The sequence below is a fragment of the Diadema antillarum genome, unplaced genomic scaffold (genome assembly GCF_040938485.1).
Source record: "Diadema antillarum isolate AM-2024a unplaced genomic scaffold, OU_Dant_1.0 scf00000074, whole genome shotgun sequence".
Taxonomy (NCBI): domain Eukaryota; kingdom Metazoa; phylum Echinodermata; class Echinoidea; order Diadematoida; family Diadematidae; genus Diadema; species Diadema antillarum.
Genome location: NW_027270963.1, coordinates 3,836,504 through 3,858,886, shown reverse-complemented (window position 1 = coordinate 3,858,886; position 22,383 = coordinate 3,836,504). Strand labels below are relative to the sequence as shown.

The window sequence follows — 22,383 nt, the reverse complement described above, 5'->3', positions numbered from 1 at the left end:
TGCCTGCTCCTTCAGCAGCAAGGAACGCAACAAGCAGCTTTGAAGTGAATTTCATGGTCAGGTACAATCACCTCCTGGCTTTATGTTCCCCTGCTATTCCCTTAAAAAGCTCTATAAAAACATTTTCACAAATAACATTCTAAATGAAATTTTGCTGCAGTTCTGGGCGATAATTGTAAATCTTTCAATGCAAAGCTCAGAAAGAAAAAAAGAAATAGAAATGGGGTCGGGTCAACACAGAGTTATCAACCAATGGAAAATCTTGATGCATGTCACAAACTCAACATGGATGAGATACAATGGTAGAGCACAAATCTATTTTGCATAATACGAAAAATTTTTAAATGTCTGCAATGCACTCATACAGACCTAGCTCTCAATGGTCTGATAAAGGAGAGACTATTTCCAGAAATTATCAAATTTCAGTTAATTTCATCTGTTATTTTCAATTTCCATAAGTAAAATTTAAAGCATCTTAATTGCTGTAACACACTAAGATAAAAACTTTTTTCTTTACAATGATATTTTAAAAAAAACCTTTCATTACTTTACACAGAGTGACACACTTGTTGTTAACTGAAGTTGCATAATTCTGATGTTCATATTAGGAAAAAAGAGCAGTATTATCATCATTCTACCCAGTATCTCATTTCTTCAGAGTAAATCATCTGCCCTCTATGACTGTGTGGGTGGGGGTAGAAAAGGGGTGGCGATTACTGCCAATATGCCAGTTCGGAGTTAGCTCATGAGCACATTTGGACAAATGACCTTTCTTATTTTCTCAGTTGGCAACAGTAACAGTTTATGGACCTCATGTTCAAACAAAGAATAAACCTGTGTACCACCAGGTGACTAGAATGGCCCGTCAATTCACACTCTGAAGCACTGTATCATTGTTTTGCATTGAGTGCATTAACAGACTTCTTCTTTTTATATTGCTATATACCAGGTGGACATGCTGGCAGTCGCCTTTCATACAGATTACATGAATTATCATTGCATCACAGATGCTTATCTCAGTGAATTTAAAAACCACTATGCCTGTTATCACAAATGGCCCTTTTCTGGCCCAACTGGCTCATGGTAGGATTTTGTTAGCCAATTAAGATCACAAAACCTTTTTTGAATAAAACGTACTAACTGCTTGATAAAAAGTATTAAAAAAACCCAAGACAAAACAAAACAAACGAAAACATATGAAATATAATATACGCCAATGGGGGAAGGGGGAAGGGCAATGACAGTATTACTGCCAGGTCGTTTGAAACATTGACATGATCAACACCACTTGGAAATATCACACAATTGCCATACCCCCAAATAGATTTACAACTTCAGACACAACACCTGCTGTTCCGGGAACAGTACACTAAATATCCAAGAATATCACAACACCCTGAGAAGTTCATCTTGTGGGGAAAAGGAGTGCTATTCCACCAACCACCCTAAAGTGGGCCCAATAAATAACTCTCCTCATTAATAAGAATCCAAAAGTCCTCTCAATTGCCTCCTCATGATATATCAAGAAAGTAAATTCACTTTTCTATCTCCACACTTTACTTTTTTCATTGTTTTGATGAAGTGAAGTACGAAGATTTACAACTGCCCATGAAATTCTCAGATGCAAAGAACACAAACATTATAAAACCGGGCATGACGAACGTATACAGATCCTTTTGGTAACCACCCGGAACATAGTACAAAAGCAGTCTTTCTTCCTATACTCACAGTGAGGGGGTTTTGCAGGAGTCCTATCCTATAGAACTGAGCAGGCAAGACTCTGCCACATACTGTAGTCATTCCATTATGTATATTCTGACCCAAATAACTAATTCCACTGGGAGATTGCCAGCGTTGGCAAGCACAGATTCCTGGAAATTCACCATATGGATGCACCTTCAAAAATTGGGTTGAAAAAGAGCGAGAATATAGTTTCTTATTAAAAACTTATACTACCATAGGAAGTTTCACTAACATAGAGGAGCCTTCTTTATGCCTCAATAGATGTTTCATGAATTTGTCTAAGAAAGACAAATGAGCTTCATGACAAAAATACAAAATTTGTACATTCACAACATGTGCAATTCTAACCAGTCCTGCCAATAAAAATTTAAATGATGATGAATTCATAATAGAGCTGAAATATTAGGTCTACACAACTCAGCTAACCTGTTTGTATTTTATCGATGATGATCTTAAAGTTTACTACACACATTTTCTTTCACAAACATTCTCCACAGAAACCTTGATTGTGCTAACAAAAAGATCAATACCAATCCAATCACTGTTTATTCAAACACGACCCACACACATGTACGGCTTTCAGAGACGCTTTTCTGAATCCACTTTCGGCTCTGAATTGACAGCACTTTGAAAAGGGAACATGAACTCAATTTTCCCGGCAGCACAACAGTCGAGTTGAATTGCATGACACGTGTAAACATTTAGAACGGTTTTTCTATCAATTCATTGCATACAAATGACTGGTCGGGGGACTCGCCGTGAATACAGCACACTTCAATGAGAGCACGTTCCAACAGTGCCATGTGAAGAGAGACGAGAGTAAGACAGAGAAAAAGGAGATGGGGGAAAGTAAATGAAAGGAGAGAGAGGAGATGACTTAGAGAGAGGGAGGGGAAAAGATCGAGATGAAGAGGAAGAGAGGAAAGCATAAAGAAAGAGAAGAGAGAGGGAAGGGGAAGAGGCTGGAGGAGATTGTGACTGAAAAAAAAGACAGAAAAAAGGATTGGTCAAGAACGGAAGAAAGAGGAGCGGGGAAAAGAGGACAGTGTGGAAGCCAGATAATAATAAGATAGAAAGAACATGGGGAATGAATAAGTAAAGTTTTGACATCAGAATGTCAAAAAGACATATCTCCACAATCAGTCACTTATCATTCTAATCACACGATTTTGAGTACACCACATGGATAAAAAAAAAAAGATAAATGAATAAAATGAAATAAAGAAATAATGTACTAAAAGGGGGAAAAAATGTCACGGGGGATCAGAATGATGGTAACACAACATTTGCTCCTGCGACAAATGCTCCAGTCTTATTTTCTCCAAGGACTTAGGGTTAGGGTTAGGGTTAGGGTTGTGATAAGATTCTGAGTTTTAGTTTGATGTGAGGATTAGGGTTAGTATTATTAATATTGGTATTGGTATTGGAATTGGAATTGGAATTGGTATTGGTATTGGTATTGGTATTGGCATCAGTATTAGTATTAGTATCAGTATTAGTATAAGTATTAGTATCAGTATCGTAGTAATAGTATCATTATTATTATCATTTATTCAGCCAAATGACAATGACAAAAACAGTTACATAATGTACATTCACATAGAAATGGCACAGTTGACATATAACATATACACAGTTGGCGTATAACACCAAGTATGAACATGCAGGGCAGCAATACATTTGCAAATCTTGAGCAGATTTACCCGAGTTAGAGTTAAGAATTTGCAGTTACCATAACTACTAATAAAACACTGAGAATGAATTGGCTGTTACCTTTTTACCGCCATAGTAAATACAATCAGAGCTCACCAGAATCATACGAAGCTATATATGGAAATAAGAGCCCAGGAAGAAAGGGGGACCATGAAATCAAATATCTAACAGATTGGAAAAATTGGGTAGATTTGGAGAGAAAATAGTATGAACCACTCAGGAGAGCGAACAGGGAAAAAAGATGGAGAAGAGGGAGAGAAAATGAGAATGGGTAACAGACAGACTGACAGACAGACTGAGAAACAGATGGAAAGAGAGAGAGAGCGAGCAAGCAAGAAATAAATGAAGCGTGCATGATCGAAAATTGAGAACCTTAGAGGGAATGAGAACGGGGAATAGAAGGAGCACTGCACAATTTTCATGGCTCAGTTCTAGTCAAGGTCATTTCGACTCTGTGGATGTCAATGCAATTGGTCATAAATCCGATCCATGAATTTCATCCCCAAGGAGGCCATTGATATCATTAACTAGATGATATCACAACAACAACAACAACAACAAAGAAATAAATGAAAACAAGTCCAAATTGATACAAATTGGCTCCTTGTAGGAAGGGGAAAACTAGAGCAGGTATAATTTTTTGACATGAGATATATGGCAAAGCTCTGAAAAGAAACCGTGGCGAACCGCTTCCCGCAGCAGCAACCAACAGTTTCACATCTTCTGCTGATCAATGGCAGACACGATGGCATTTGGACAAAAATCCTGCTTCACAGGAAGTTCAGATTTGAGATTCTTCTTACTCCTCTAAAATTATATTTGTGAACGTGCATCACAAAACCAACAAAACGTCGCATGCACTGATTTTGTGTGAGGACTTAAAATAGGTGAAATGGGTCAACCTTGCCAATCTTGAGTTTTTCATATTTTCTGAATGAGCAAGTCTGCTTCTACAGCATGCTATAATTTGGGATCATAAAATGAACAGGAAATTTAGTTTTTAGCAATTTTTCTCAAACACTTTTTTGGAGAATAGTGTGATTAGATGGGTCTTATAGAGTACCCTTTTCATTTCTTAAAAACCTATGTACACACTCTTCACTTTCAACTCTATCAACTTTAGAAAGGATGATGCCAGTGCTTTTAAAGTTAGCATTAATCATGGACAGAATGTATTGATAAAGCATGCTTAATTTCTGCTTAATCTGATAATCCCTTCATTGTTGTTGCTCCAGTGGTTTACATCCTCTCTTTTTTTTTTTGTCCCATTCTTCGCACAACTAGCAAGGCTTGGTAAAGATTAAGCACTTAAATAGATCCTGTACTTTAAGCCTTGTTTCTCTGTTCACACTTGTCTGGAGTGTGTGCTTTCTTTACAATATTTAGATAGGTAAGGAGAGTCCATTTCAATTGATTTATACATCATTTCAAAGCTTAAAGTCTGCTCTTTCAGAATTTGCTTATAACTAAAAATCCATGTCCGGTGACTTTTTGTTGGTTTTGTGATGCAGGGTCACATATTGGATAGGGCTGTCCTATCATAAAATTATACATCAAAATTCTACTCTCTCTGCATAAGCTGAAGTGGCCCCTATTTGAGTTTTCAAAAGCATGAGGAAAAGCCAAGTGTCGAGTGAAGTCAATTCTTCAGATAAATCAGTACCATTTGGGAATGCAAATGCCTGAAATTGCAGAGATTTATCTTCAGGTTTTGAACGGAAACACTGCGAGACCTTGAGAACAAAATGAAAATTTCAAACAATATTCTTCCCCACCACAGAGGTTATGTTTTTGTCGATGTTGGTTTGTTTGTTTGTCTGTCTGTTTGCAAAATAAAAATACATATATATGAATGGATTTGGACAACATTTTACGGATCTGGATCCAGGTATTTGCGTTAATTTTTTTCAAGGATTCTTTATCATTGGAAAATATGGCAAACAAACATGGGAAATGGGTAAAAAAAATGATAAAATTCAAGCTCTGTGTATTCGAGATGCACATACATGCATTGAGCATGCTCAAACTGTAGTAGGATACCAAGGTAGAGACACTAGAAAGGCTTCTTTGTTATTTCAGAAAAAGGGTTATTTCTAGCACGTGTGGAATGGGTGGAAATGAGCTGCTTGGTGGAGGTCGCACTCTCCGAGTGCTTTTCTAGTCATCATTGTTTTGGAAAAATCTGTGCTCTTTATATCTGAAACACCTTTGCAGTGACACTGACCTTGGACAGAAGGAAAATAATATAACATCCTTCAATCATTAGATCTTTTTTTTCAACTTCATGTGCACTTACCTGGCCCTATAACTGCACAAGGAATGAAAGGGATAATCAAAACTTCACATGCTGAATGGATGGGTATGTTGCTACCATCAGCTCTCACTCATGATTAAGTGTTTAAAAATGATCTGATTTTCAGGGAAAACTTGCCCTAAACAAAATCACACATAAACAGTATGATACATGAATTATTGGCATAACACATAGAAATGGAACAAGTGTATACTTACAATTCAATAACTAAATATACATGCATCTTGTCTTCAAATATGTCCAGTAGCGCCACAATGTTTGGATGATCTATTCTGCAAACGTACAAAGAGAAAGAAAAGGAAGAGAAACAAAACAAACAAAGTGATGATATACAGTAAATCAGGAACATGCATGTGATACTAGTAAATGCTTAGAAGGTAATTCATTAAAATCATTTCATTGAAACAAGACTTTAAAAGGTAATTTTATATGGAAGGAAAATATAATACTCTTTTCTTGAAAAAAACAAAACAACACACTCTTTTCTTGAACTACAGAACCTCTTCATGTCCTATCGCTCCCTAGTTTGTGGACTTTACAGAGGTTCCTCCATAGGACAAGATACAATGCATTTCTTGCTTGTGCGTGACAAAATCACAACACTGGCCATGAGATTCTGATTGATACGGTCTTGCTAACCTATCGCAATGATAATGGTACTCTAAAAAGCTGTATCTCACAAGCATTAACATCAGAAGTGTTCTTATTAAAGAATATGGATGAACTCTCCTAGAACTAAAGGAAGTTTTTTTTTTTTTCACGCCATCCTCACTTTGGCAGAGAGCAACTTCCTAACTGTTCAAACATCACATTTGCTCTTATAACATTTAAACTTTGATTGGTTCAAGCATGAATATAAAAGCTGTTACTAAAACATCTCCACATACTTTATGAAGCCATGAACCATCTCAATGTAACAAGAAATATACTTCTACAATGTCCTTTTGTAGGAAGACAGTCCACTCCTATTCTGTTGCCTGAACAATGTATGATCATAACAGTGTAGTATTATCTTTACTATCGATAAATTGTTCAAACACTTGGGAGGATGATTTTGAGAGCAAACAAAACCAACGGCTAGTAAAATACAGAAAATATCTACAGAGCACTGTATGAACTGGGCAAAAGTGGGGAGAAGATTAATACAAAAATGACAAATATCCAGGAACACTGAGTGACTTTTTTCTGATATCTTTCTTGCAGCGGTAAAATAAAGAAAAATATGGTTAAAGGGAATTTCATCCCACTTTTACATGGTGCAAATATGAGAATTACAATTCAAACACTCCAAGGCCGAGCGTAATCTGCCTTCAAAAATATCAGCTCTGGAGCAAAGTTTGCATAATATCGCAAGAGTTCTGGAGAGAGGAGTGCCTCTTCCGCTCCATGACAAGCAAAAGAAGAGTGATATATCTCTTGAGTGGAGGGTTTAACCCTGGGATATGACAAAAAGAGGAGATAAATTCATGGTCTCAATGCAAAACCACTTCACAGTTTGGAACAAGAGAGAGGGGGGGGGTATGGGGGGAGTGGAATGTGGAGGGTATAGAGAATCAGAGTTTGGCATAGTGCAAGTTGAGGGTCACGACAAAGCACCGCCGGACGATGGCGATGATGCTATCCTAAGATGACAGATTCGCTGGTGCATCACAATATTTCCCCCTCTCCCTCTCTTTCTCTCTCTTTCTCCATCTACCTATCTATCTTTCTCTTCCTCCAAAAGGCGGAGTGTCAACTGACTGCAAAATGAGCGAGCCAATAAAACGGGGGCGCTCGGCGCACAGCAGGTCTCAATGCATTCCAGCATTCGAATCAATATCATGGATTACAAGATGGACGAGAGCGAGAAAAGGATGGGGGGGGGGGGGGAGAGGGACAACTAGAACAGAGATGGAGTATAACGGGATAGCAAGAGACAATACATCTCAGATTCCTGCCAAATTTCAAATTATACTTTGAGATCTTTTTACCTATCTGGTCAAATAGAATCATAATAGTGTCCTGATTTTCTGTGACCTATTTTTCTCTCCTCCCTATCTCTTTACCTGATCCTTCCTCATCGATTTCTCTTGTTTCTTATTGAGTCCTTCCAAATAAACATGTTCATCTCATATAACTATTTTCCAATTCCAACATCCCTGCTGTACATCTGCTAATAACATTTCATTATTACCTTTGCTGAGGGGTGTGTGTTTTTCTACTGTTTATTTCAGCTTGTTTTGGTGGGTTTTTTGTTTTCGTTTTTGTTTGTCTGGTGGTGTTTTTTTTTTGCTTATCTACTAGCAATAGTACTCAAGAAAGTATAAAAGGATTCTGACAAAATTTTCAAGAAAGGTACGATGTGATTAGAGGAACAGGTGATTAGCTGTTGATAGCAATCCAAATCATGGCCTGGACCCTGGATCTTTTTTATTTATTGTTTTTGGTCAGAGGATGTTCCTCTGGGAGCAGTTTATACTTTTGTGGTTGTGGTTGTGGTTGTGGTTGTGGTTGTGGTTGTGGTTGTGGTTGTGGTTGTGGTTGTGGTTGTGGTTGTGGTTGTGGTTGTGGTTGTGGTTGTGGTTGTGGTTGTGATTGTGATTGTGATTGTGATTGTGATTGTGACTGTGATCGTTCTCATTTGCTCTACTGGCCTGGCATCAAACAGGTAACATGCAAACCCTTCATGGGCATTTCCCGGCGATCCCAATAACTGTCAGACCCTACTTTTTTAAACAGATTGGATGCACACATGCATATGTAGTAGTTCAATACATCATGAAAGTACATGGACAAGCTTGATTCTAATATTTCTTAACATAAACACAAATTGTGTCAGACAAAGGGAAAAACATTGATTCCCACTGGCAGAAGATGGAATCTTGCCAATCTGCTACCATACTGCGTCACCTATTATGCCCACACGAAACCCTATTCAAAACTTATTTGCATTCCTGCTGAATGTTCCAATACCTGCTCCTGCATGATATACACACAGAAAATGAGATGATATGGGGTCTGTTGGGGATCAGCATCCCTACGGAAAACACAAGATTTATTTAAAGAAAACATTGCCCATTCTACTATCCAGCTTTCCGGTGAAACAGATTATGGAAAGGACGCTTCATGCCTCCGTCTGGCAAAAAGACAACAAATTGTAGAACATGGCGTGACGTAAGAGAGTTGGATCACATCCGGGAGAGGTTCCGCGTCTCTCTCCTGCATGGCAGAGGAGAGCGGAGAGCCTCAAGGAAGCAGAATTGCCATTGAAGGGTGTCCCTCTCTGCGAGGCAGGCAAGGTCCTCTCCCTGTGTGGTGCTGACGTCACCACCAGATCATCCACACGCAGAACAAACCCGCTGCCCTCCCCCCCACCCCCAAACCAGCCTCGCCGTCCGCTCGTATACAAATTTACTCCCGGCGGCGGGAGTCGGTTCGACGTAAATCAATGCACGGGAGGCATAACGGAAACACAGGTAGTCACTTAATCCAAGGGTATGATCCAATTTCGGCGTTTGTAATCTTGGGCCAGGAGGAAGTCACGTACGTTGAGCAGGACTCTCAAAAGAAAATGATTGCTTCGCTGTTTGACGTTCACAGATACCTGTAATGTCATGCATCATTCCCTGTGAGCTATTCTCCTTCTACCCCTTCTCCTTTCCCCTACCCCTCTACACATGCCCTATGAAAACAGCGAGAAATAGCAAAACAGGATTCCGTAAAGTGCAATTATCTCGACAAGAGTGGGCTGTCACGTCTTACCTACATACATGTAGTCATATACTGAGAAAACAGTATTATGTGGGCTAATTCCGACGTCTTTCACACAAGAGATGCCCATATATTTCTTCACCGCAATTCATTTTCACAGCATACTACAAACATATTTCCCACCATAACTTTACCCGTTGAAGACGAGTAACCGAGTCTTCTCGGGCAGGTGTCTATGGGAAATGCGTGTTGCAGCAAAATCAGCCCATCCTCAATGGGTTAATAAGCAAGTGGGTTTTGGATAAGACAAAACAAACAAACAAACAAACAATAATTACCACACATTAACCAGCAAGTGGGCTTTGGAAAAGACAAAGAACAAAACAGTTGCCTAAATTGGATGAGTAACCTTTCCAGAAAACAAAGCAAAAATTACATGGTCTATGGCTCCACATACAAATTCCCTTAATGTTACACAGTGGCTATACTTAACTATCTTTCCTTTGTCTTACTGTGTGCATTTTGTTTGATTCATTCTTGATATTCTTACTAGATGAAACATAGTGCATTGTGAAATGGATAATTGTTGTTAGGAGGGGCAAGGGCCTGCTTCATTTTAATTTCTACAATTCTGAAAAAAAGCACGATCAGATTGTTTTGAAAAAAAAAATAACCTCTTACAGACATCTGTAGCGTTATGGTGCATATTTCCTTAATATAGTAAATAGTAAGGATCTTTATACAACAAAACATATCTGAATGGTAGCAGATTCATTTTGGCAAGATAAATGCAGAGAAAAACGAGAGACGAGAAAAGAAATGAAAATACAAAAAGAGAAATCCCCCCAATTGGTCGCTCACTCATTGATGATGTCACAAGCATTTGATGAGGGAAAAAGCAATCAATTGCAAAAATCAACACACCCTGTCTGTCACTGCACACTGGCCACACCTGTGGTCGTTTTGCGAATCAACAAACGCTTATCCATCTTGAGGATTTCACACATGCTGACTCCAATCAGTGTCTGACATTTAGCGTTACATGAGCAAAACAGAGAGAGAAAAAAAAGCTAAAAAAACAAAAACAAATGGGGAAGATATGGCTCAATGATTTTTTTTTTGTTGTTGCATTAATCATCCAACAGAAACATGATCATGCCTTGATGGATAATACCAACAAAGTACAATCCTGTGTAAATGCATTATTAACACCCCATATCAAGGCAGTTATAGAATGAATCGGGCAGTCATTTGAACCATCATATATGCAATTTTCGTGCAAGAATGATATTTTGAGATAATTGCATTTGAAGTCTACCCATTTTTCAATCATGATTGCAATTCTTTTGTCTGGCATTTCCAATTATCTTTTGTAATACGTCAGCCTTTAATTCTTACTGAGACTTAGATTCTTACTGAGACTTAAATTCTTACTGTAACATGTGATGTTTTCATCGTATTGCATTGTTAGGAAATATGCAAGAAATCGCAAGAGAGCAACATGTGTGTTTTTTTTCGGTCCACAAAGACCATTGTCACTTAACATGTGTGTCTCCCTGATATGACAGTTTAGTTCACTGTGCATACAGTTCTTGTGGTCATTGAACCATCATATATCACTAATATTGCACGTAAATTCAATGCACCGGATATATGACTATTTGGTTGACTGCACGCAGTATGTTTGCAGTCACCCAAACCATCATATATGGTAGAGGCTGGCATATTGCTGTTTTTTGACATGCACATCTATGGGGAAAAGTAATTTGCAGAACAAAATGAAATAAGACTCTATAAAAGTGATAAATGTACACAAAAATCACGCCAAATTAGAAACTTAAAATTTCATGATATGTATAACAGATCATCCAAGTGCTATCGAAATGACTGAAACTCTCAAAATCGAAAATTTGACAGAAATGGGGATATATGACGATTTGAATGACCACTGATGAAATGTTGCTACTCCAGAATCATTGACAAAAAAACAACAACAAACAAACAGAAATGAATGGACAGTGTAAAAGTGTAGGGAACCATCTTAATGATCACCATATACATGAGTCTTTGATAGGTGTACATGTTGTGCATGTTATTCACACAATAAGGCTCTCTTCTAGTCATGGAGGAAATATCTAACTACTCAGTGAGGATTCATCCTTAAAAGAATGTAAGTTCACGCTGCGCAATTGCCATTTGAATTAGAACCAAGGTAACAACCATGGAAGCTATACAGTGATTGATAGGGTTCAGGATTTTGAGCATTTCGATGCAGAAAATAAATGCACATAAAAAACACACAATTACCTGAGAAATGTGTACACACTGTACACATGTGCATACTTTGTACACATGTGCACACTTTAAATACATAAGGCCATAGCAACAGAGAGACAAGTGCCACTGAATTCAGTTCACTACATTACTATCTACTGAAGATGGCATATTACATGAATTACAAGCTAAACGGAAAAAGTTCACACAGGCATACCAGCCAAACTAGGAACACTTTACCTCCTCCCTATCGTTTTTTTTTTCTTCCAGAAGGTTTCGCATATGCAAACACATAAGCAAAATGTTATGCCCTAAAGGCTAGGCTTTCCATTGAACAACTGCTAATCAATTACATGTAGCAGCTACGTGCAAATTAAAAGACCATTAACAAATCAATCTATTCAAATATCAATCTGCCACACTCCATTAAAAGACATGGTCATGATGAGCCAAGCAACCATGAAGCTCACAACATATCAACTGCTAAATTCCCCGTTTGATTCCCCCAACTCCAATTGTGCACAGACTGGAATTCCCAAATGGTCGGTCCGGAACATTTTCCGCTAATAAAAATGGTCGACCTTTTCGTTAATTAAGAGACGCTGAGTGTTTATCTCTGCTGTAGCGGTGATGGCAGGGGGGGGGATGTAGAGGAGCGGAGTGTAGCCTTCCAGTAGAACGAGTTAATCACGAAATGTCGCATGACCTTCCGCATTTAATAAATGATGCGTGATTACATATATTCAATGTCAGGAGATGCCTTAGTTTTGCTTGGGTAGCTCGAGCCTATATGTTGCAAAGGTTGAGGCAGCGTTGCTTCTGGTAACTGAATCAATATATCGGGAGCAATATGGCGATGACTGCCAAGAAAATGAAAGAAGGCAGATGTTTGAGAAGTTGCAATGAGGAATGTGACTGACATGCATTTCTTGTTGGGGGGGGGGGGTGTTTCATCAATTTTAATAGTCAGCACTGACTAGTTGTCAGTCACTGACAATTTCAGCAAAATCCTTGGTTTTGATTGGCTGAAATGCTCTGGTCACTGACTGTTACTATGGTTATTGTCAGAGACTGACAACTTGTCAGCGCTGACTAAATTGATGAAACACCCCCCCCCCCCGAACATTATGTAACAGTTGATTTTGTTTTAAAAAGTAATCCTGTGTCCATTTTTCTTTTCACGATTACCTCCCCTGCTGACATCATGAATTGTCATTGCGATTTGAATAGTAATGGAATCTAATCAAGACTTACTGATTTGCTTCTATTTATCACCATCTTGCCTTTTTTCAATTTGAACTATCTCTGTATTCCTGCTTGTGTGGACATGGTAATTCAATCAAATCTGTTTAAATCTTGAAAATATTATTTTCAGAAAGAGAAATGAAAGACACACAAGTCAACAGTTGTATGAGGCACTATAGGTTCCCTCCATGGAATGACTATAATAGTTTCCTGTATTTCATCTAGAGCTGTTTGTTACGTGCCCTACACTCCACTCATTACATAATACACAGATGGCGAGTATGCATGTTTCATTCACTATGGGGTATACAACAATGGGAGACTACAAAATGTTGAGGCTGCTGCACAGACCACAATTCTACATATGCAGATTTTATGCATGCTTATCTGGGGATTGTTCTAGACAACCTGAAAGCCTGTCCGAGGTTTGCTGGCCCAACATAGCAACAGCTAATGTATGCAAACTGGATTCTAGAGTATTCAAAAGTGTTTCGAGGTACAAATTAATACATCAGGACAAACGAAGCATCCATATATTTCAATATGGTAGTAGACCAGTCTATTCATAGAATGCTATGATGTAGTACTGCACTGTATATCCACCCTTCTATGGTTTCTGTAGTACATGGTTCAACTGGTAAACACAGAAAGGCAATATATTTGTGGAGACTATAATCTTGGAAAGATTTCAATCTTGTTTGATGCATGCACGACACTACAGACTGTACTGCAAAAGGTGACTATTTGTAGCACAGGTGGCACACACATTGTTACATACACCTGACTCAAGCAGCTTGTGTCTAACATCTTCAACCAGATTACACCATGTTCCAGCATAATTTCGACATCTTTCTTCTACAGACAAATAACAGCACAGAGAACTTTGTGTTTGCTGCTCACAGTATTGTAGTCTACAGATCCTTTCTTTGTAGGTCTACCTCATTTCCCAAAACTTGAATCTGAGACTACAGAGTGAAGGCAACTGGCATGGTATCAACCGTCTTAAAGGTGACATGATTTCAGAAGACAGAAACACAACGTTGATATAATTTCAAGTCAAACTATTCATCAGAAAAAGCTATGACAAACACCTTTATTTCCTTTCTGTTGCCTTTTCATGTTACAAAAAAAAAATCCACTCCATGCTCATGGGTGCATCTAAAAAACACACTACTATCAATCACACAGTAGGTCTACACTATGTGTTAGTCAACTAACACGAAGAAAATTAAGAAGATTTAATGTCTCACATCATAAGTGTTCCCAGAACTGTATTTTATATCACTCACACTAACATACATAAACACTGCACTGTAGAAATGGCATTCCAATCTGTAGGATGCCATCACAACATCTGCTTTCCATGCTCAACAATCATTTCTATGACATTTGGTCTGCAGTGGCATATATTGCAAACTTGCCCTTGAATACTGAATATAAAGAAGTAGAGTCCAGTTAACTAAAAACGGGAAGATTGTGAAGAAAAAATGATGTTTATGATAGCTAATCTGTAGGCTGCTGCACACAAGTTCAACCCACTCAGCCAAATTCTACTCATGGTACAGCACAAAAAGAGACGGCTAGAGTGCATTTTTCAACTCCTTCATATGTTGTCACTGAGATATCTCCCTCCTTATAATTACACATCTCTGTCTAGCCCCTGGATATCAAGTTGCCATGACAACCACAGCTTGGTGGGACAGTGGAGCAGAATGTATCTAATCTTGATGACCCATTTTCTTGTGGACCGCTTTTCTCTCCGCTCTCTTGTAACCAGTTCTTGTTCGTTCCCCCTCCCCCCCCCCCTCATTATCAATCCCACTCACTCTCTTCAACCCCCGCCCCTCGTCTCTCCCTCTCCCTCTCTATCCCTCTTTCCCATCCGTGCTATCTTCCGTACTGGCAGGACAACATCATTTTTGTGACGCTATCTAGTTTTCGGTGTACCTGCAGCTGATCACACAAGTCACCAAGAAATGAAAAAGCCAAAGCACGGCAAGAAGGAAATTACATTTTATTTTTTTCTCCCCCCGCCCCCCCCCCCCCCTCTCTGCCACAACTGTCCAATGTCCACGTGAAAAATAGATACCTTGGTACACAGTGACACGAACTCTCTTAAATGTTCCAATTCGCTCGGTTCTGATGAATATTCACGGATGTTAAACATACTCATAAGGTTGGACGTGAATCAGTTCGTCTCTCCGCTAAAAGGTGCTATCACGGAGGGAGGCACGCGGTGAAACCTGGGTTTGGAATTGGCCAAAACTGTGGTTTCCAGATTTGTCAAGCCAGCACGGCTGAAGGTGCGGACTGAAGCATGATAAAATGTTTTTCAAGCAGTACGTGGAAACCACAGAACTTTTCTACATTTTCCCCAGTCCCAAAAACCTCGCCATTTGCAGCACTTGACGAGAATAACAATCATGACAAAACCAATGATCCAACGCATTGTTAAAAATATTCTCCATACTGCCAAGGTCCTCCGATTCAATTTTCCTCCCTAAACCTTGTCTCTGCTCCCTGCTAACAATTCCCTTTTCCTGTTTTTTTTTCTGTCTATCTGTAACCTCCCTAATTTTAGCATTCTCAATATTTCATTGATCTACTGTATATGTTTGCAATCTCTTTCTTCTCTTGTTTTCTCACCCTCTCCCCCTCCCTCCCTCCCTCTAACTGTATTCCTTTTATCTCAAACACAATCTAATGACCAAAATTTCAATCACTCTAGTGGTAATTGGGCAGTGGAGCTCATAAATCCTCCATCATCTAAAGTACACAAAATTAGGCCCATACGTCCAAACTGCAATTTTCTTCATGCAACACCGGCAATTGAGGGTCAAAATTCTTTCTGCGGCCTCAGTATAAGACAGAAAGTAAAAAAAACCAAAAAAACAATAGTGCTGGCTGTGTCAGTGATATTGATAACAACGGGTGAACAGAATTAGTCTGGAAATTGCAATACTTGTGATTAAGTATTTGCCTTGTATCACAGTAACCACTGTCACAACAACAACAAAAAAGCACACAAAGTGCAGCTGATAAAGCTTTAGCTTACTTTCATGAAAATGTACAACACATCTCCAATTGTTATTATGCGTGCCTCCTCACATTGTAAATTAATTGCTGGGACGATCAGAATATTGTTTTGCGAGAAATTGTCAATGGCATATTTCATGCTACAATGACCAGGGTTGATCCGCGAAAAGGTAAGAAAGAAAGTTCCAATATTTCAGTTTACCTTACCCATTGCTTTCAATGACTTTATGATGGCTTCTAGCCCACATAAAGATCTCAAAATTTGACCGGCCTTCATGGAAAAATAAAGTTTGCCTTTTAATATTGAAACTAATTTCAATAGTCAAAATGAGGACTCACAAATACCATGATCATCACATATTCAAAAGGAAGTAAACAGACAGTTCATCATTCATGTTTAAATTTTGTGTTTCTCACATGTTTGTTGTCTTTGTGTTGTTTTTTGTTTTGTTATTTTTTCTTTGCCCCTGTGAAAGAGATTAAGACAATCACATTGTACGTAATTCAATTTCTGCTTTGCTATTAACCGAATAGCATCTTGTACAAGGAAGGAATAGTTTCATTTCCTCACTTTTTGTTTTTTTAATGTACAAAATGTGTACACATCACCTACTAAGAAATTCTACAACAGCCACGAAAGTCTGTGTGCAAAGACAAACTCTTGAAGTAAAATTAAGTGTTCAACCACAAAGACTATTTCATTTATATTCTTCCTGGGATTCAACCACAAACAAACAAACAATAAAAAAGGTATCCCAAGAACACGAAGCAGGTGTAAAGAAGACCGCAAACCTTGCCTTCAGGACACGGAGCCACAGAACCTTGAACTCTAGGGGATTAATCTTGGGGTTGGATTCAATCTATGGGCACCACCTGCCTGGGAAATTATTACAACTGCAATCAGCATTGTGCAGGCCACTCTCAGCATGCTTCCAGAGGCAGAAAGGGCTTGGGGAGGGGGGGGGGGGGAGGATGAAGATTGGTTTGGAGTGCTCTTTGTTTTCAGACTAACTTCTAATTGATCCAGATATTGACTTATATTGTAAAGTACTGTAATACCAGACATACTCGCAGTAAGAAACTTTCGTGATTGGAGCCGACAGCCTTTTTCGCAGCATGAAATTTTCACTAATCGCTGCCAGCATTCAATGTACCATGTAGAGAAAGACTTTGCATGCATTTTACTTTTGCGAATCTTGGCTCCTTGCGAAATTCATGTAAGTTTCATGCAAGCAAGATCTTCTGGTTTCACGGTCATTTCTTCTTATCAGTAAATGCATTTCTTGTTTATTTCACGAATCTTGGCTTCTCACAAAATTCATAAGTCTTATGTAAGCAAACATTTCTGGGTTTACGGTCATTACTTCTCGTCGCTCAATGCTTTTCTTGTTTATTGACAGTACCCCACACTGGCATAACCCTATCCCACCCTACCTCACCACATCAACTTATTCCAATCACCTCATAGCCACCCATACACTCCCAGCATTTGAAACTTTTCAATGTTCACCCTGGTCCATCCGCACTGAGCTAAAATCTATGAGCATTCGTCCCGGTCTAGCGAAAACGTAAATATCACTCTGTCTCAACACCATTTGACACATGGTGTGTTTACGTGATTCCCCATCGTAGATGATGAGCATATGTTTGGACAGTAAGCAGGCTGCAGCGCCACCGTTCAAACCGTAGCAGAATGGCTACAAGACGGCCTGGATACAAGACGGCCCCGTGCTCCGCAGATCTCTGCCTCGTATCAGTCAAGACATCTGGCCAGAGATGAGCTGCGATCCAACAAATAGCTCTATCAACACAAACACTCGATAATTTGGTGATATGTGCGAGCTAAACAGGACAGGCCTAATTACAGCAGTGATTGGCATGTGGTGTTCAACCCTTCGAATAAGTTCTGGTCCAGATGAGGAGTGCATCTAGTCATCCCGACTTAGGGAGCATCTCAGCAAATGTCATCCACTCTAGGACTTTCTTGCAATTGACTGTAAAGCGATTACTTAGTTCAGTTGCAGTTTGGACGTATCTGTTGGACAGAGCTAACACTGTTCATTTGAGTAACGAATTCTGTGTATAACTTCTACCACACCCCATGTTGACATACACCCACCAAATAAAATCATAAGTGTGGGACATATAGGGAAAACCAATATAATATGGATAGAAAGTTGTATATTTCAAGTAAATCTGGTAGGTATCTGGTTCCTTCTCTTTTTTCTCTCTACATAAATGAATGTATCACTTATGCTTATACAGCTTCACAGTAAATTGCCAATAACTGACTTCATTCCATAATAGATTAATACACCTATTACTTCATAACCTCTGAATAAACTTCATATATGAAGAATGAATATATATATGTGCAATTTTGAATTGAAACACTTACAATTTGAGAACTTCAAAGGAAAGCTCACCTTCCAGTAAATAAATCAAATCAAATGACAAAATGAACACAGCAGTCTAACAAGGAGAAAAGAATATTGAAGTACATTCCATTAATCTCTATCATTACATCTGGCAAACACAAAGTTTTAGCATCATGTCTTAAGAAAATGCGTACGGTACCTATCAAGTAGTTGGCTTTCTGTGGCCACAAATCAAACATCTGTTGACGAAGACAGGCCAGATTTTGAGAGTAGCCGAACGGTGATGTCATTGGTGGGAAAGCAGTACTGAACTTCTGTGTGTGGGTCAGGTAAAAAATTGAAGAATGAAGATGTCTGACAAGCATCTCCTCCTTTCCTGCCATTCATCTACGGTTTAAAGGGGCATTCCAGACAATTTTCATAATTTCACATCATGTAGTACACAAATCAACAGCTCCATGTATAGACTTGTGGAATTTATTGTGGTCCTTGAGCAGAGAAACCAATACTCTGAAAAATCTTAAACAAATTTCACTGAAGAGTGTTGTTGACATAGGAGCCTCACATTTTTCAGAAATGTAGCTATGAAATTCCATTACAATATTGCCTGCTTAACAAGTTCACCTGTGTAGAATCTATCAATGCCTTCTTCTTTTGTTCTGCTTCCTTGAGCCCCAACTCATGCATTCTTATGGTGAGGCCGCCATGTCATCATCCTTGTTCATTGCAATTATCCGTCGATGTTATAAATCACTGTAAATTCTGAAACTCTGTACTCAGTATAACTAATTTATAGTTGTTCAAATGTAAAAATTTGAAAATCATCCAGAGGTCTCCTTTAAAGACCCGTAGCTTGCGGAGACAAGGGCGACGCGATTGAAATGATCTCCATTCACTGCCCATCGGGGTACATTCGAAAACCACGACTAGTACAGCCCCGCTAGAATAGAATCGCATGTGCGCTCATCAATAACGTTCTATTCTAGTCGAGTTTCTTTGGCTGTATGCATACCTACGCAGAGAGCAGTGATTAAGCTGTACACATTTGATTCTTTACGGGGATTCTCAAATGTACCTGAACTGGGCCACCCTTCAACTTCATGGTACCCCCATGGCAACGTGTCTTTGAGAATAGCAAACGGAAATGCTCTTCTTCACTGCCCTTGAGATGAAAAATAGGTTGCAAGAAATACATGACTGTAAGGCTTACATCCTGTCTCTAGATATAGATGAAATGGATTGGAGGAGAATGTGTAGGATAAGATGAATAATTCACACGGTAAACGGTGAATGTGAAGATTCAAGTTGATGCCAGCAAAACTGGGCCCTTTTTCTCACAGGTGAAGGGTAACCTTATTTCTTTTCCTCAATACTTCATGAATAAAAATGAAAGTTCCTCCTCCTCCTCCTCTCCTTCTCCCTAACATCCGCTAGTAAAGAGTAACTGTGTGTTTCTACCTCTAGAAAGTTGTTAGTTTATAACGTGCAGTTAAAGGGATGGTACAGTATTGGTGGAGATGAGAATTGGGCTTTTAACTTTTTGTGAGATACCAAAAAAACATAAATTTATGATATAGTACAGACCATACCATTTTAAGAGGAATTCAAAGTTTATTTGATGAAAATTGGATTGGGCATGACTGAAACATCCAAAAAACAAAGTAAAACAAAGCAATCGTAAAAAAGTGTAGGTCCCACACTTTATTAGAATCGCTCTGTTTTGGATATCTCGGCCACTTCAAAACCAATCGTCATCAAATAAACGTTGAATTCATCATAGAATTACATGCTCTTTCATATTTCATAAGAAGTTTGTCATTATCTCACACACAAAAAAAAAATGTTAGAAACCTGAAATTAGGTCTCAACAAAAACTATACGATCCCTTTAAGTTGTCCTGCACTCCTTCCTTTCTGTCTCTCCCCACCCCACTCCCCTCACCTTCAAGCAGCGTGCATCTGTACAGGTGGCAAAGTCTCTCTTCGTCTTCATCTTTTCCTCTCTTTTGTTTTTCTCTTGGAGGAGGAAAAGGGAAGAAAGAGGCCTACTGCACAGGGCTGCCAACATTAGCACATCAAAATCAGGAAGTTCGGAGGAGCATGCAGTCTTGGAGACACTCTATAGCCCTGTTTTAACAGATCTTACCGCGACAATGTTGCAACAATTACATCCAGAGAACGCAATTCCTCTAAAATTCCAGTAAAAGCACAGCAGAGAGCGATAGTACAGTTTTAAACAAACACACACCGAAAACCTTCCCTGAGTAGGTTTCAATAAAAGGGGATGTGTCCACTGATATAACTACCACACCTACCAGCCAGCACTGCCTATTGTTCTAGATTGTGCACATACACTTTTTGCAATCCCTGATCTCAACCTTATAGAGATCAGTGCTTACAATCCATGCATGTGATCAATGCGTGGTGCGTCAATCGTTCTCTGTCTGCAATGTTGCGCTAATTGCGGGTTGAGTGTATAAACGAATGTTAATATCGCAGTTGTGTTCTAATAGAAGGGATGCCAGGGTAGTGTCACGGTAATGATAAGGTAATGCCAGGGTGGAATTTGGCAAAAATTACTGCGACAGCGTCCGAGCAATATTTTTCGAGGTGACTGTTTTAACAGGGAGGGTGAAAAAAGATTACCTTGATGTTATCCAGACATTGCTGCGGTAACTCTAATTTGAAAGGCTCGGCTAAAATGTCCACTGCAATCATCTCAATAGGTGAAAATTATTCAAAAAATCATAGAGACTTCTACATTCATTTTTCAGGATATGAAGACATATATTCAAGTTTTCAGTGAGCCTCGCCTGCACGAATCAGAGAAACTTGGCAGCTCTGACGGTGTTAACATCGACCACCATCCAGTCTTACGTGATGGTGTCATCCTATTTTGAGGGCGATGCATCTGAAACTGAATGCTGCAACTCGTGTGTCCTTCAGGGTGCGAGATATTCAAGAAGGCCACAGACTATCTTAGCCACCAACGCATTGATAAGCTCTTTATAGACTTTCCAGTGAGAGGTGTAGAATTACACTATGAATTGCATGAAATATTGAGTGACAGCAAAAATAGCGCCCACACTATCCAAATTTGTCGCAACGTGAAATGACATCCTCAAGGTGAGGTAAAATCTGGTTTGACTTTCTCTTTAAAAAAAAAGGAGAAAAATTGTGATTGATATTGCAAATGAGAGCAAAAAACAGAAATTATGAATACTATTTTCATGGTTTTATTCCATGTTGTGGGGGCTGAATCTCAAATGAGACGACGCAACTTTTCTCCCACTTGCAACCTTGAAATGAATCTCATTGAGAGTAGCTACTGGATGGCCCTCCACAATCTATGTAGTCATACATACTTTACAACATAAACACATAATTTTGATGAAACACAGCTAACTTCCTTCAAATTAATGATTCTTGGGTTGCGTTGTATTTTGCTTTGTTTGTTTATGTTTTGTTGCAATCAGCTCAATGTGTGTTGTTTTTGTTGTTTTGTTGTTGTTGTTGTTGTTGTTGTTGGGTTTAGGGTTGGGTTTTTTTTTTTGCCTACAGAGATGGGCATTGTCCATTATCATTAATGGGGAACAATCACACCTTGAAATCATACTTACACATACAACTGGTAAAGTATCTGTTCTGCCCTAGTATCTGAAACGACTGCCAGGATAGGAAATATCTACCAGTAAAATGGACATCACCTTCATCCACCAAATTATGGGAGTAAATTGTGCTTTAGATTGCCATTCAAGGTGTTTGGCAGGCTATCTACACTTGTAAGACTCTAGCCAGGGTGCTGGCAAGAAGACCAAGTTGTACCACTATCCACAGCAGATGCATATCAATAACCTCTGAGTGAAAGGAATGGTAAAAAAAAAAAAAGATGTGTGAAAATACTCTCCATCTACTCTTGTGACAGCTTCCCAAGCAGCCATTTTTGTTGCCAATTTAAATTGCCACTTTATGTATTATAGTTGTCACACTG

At 38.9% G+C, this 22,383-nt stretch overlaps 1 protein-coding gene across 1 annotated transcript in view; it reads right to left on the bottom strand.

Annotated features, from left to right (window-relative positions):
- LOC139717319 (calcium/calmodulin-dependent protein kinase type 1D-like) overlaps positions 1-22,383 on the bottom strand; it is a 157,839-nt gene that overhangs the window by 65,733 nt on the left and 69,723 nt on the right. The window contains exon 3 of the mRNA XM_071628816.1: positions 5,968-6,042. Within this exon, the coding sequence (XP_071484917.1) occupies positions 5,968-6,042 (75 nt within the window). The remainder of the gene's footprint in view (positions 1-5,967; positions 6,043-22,383) is intronic.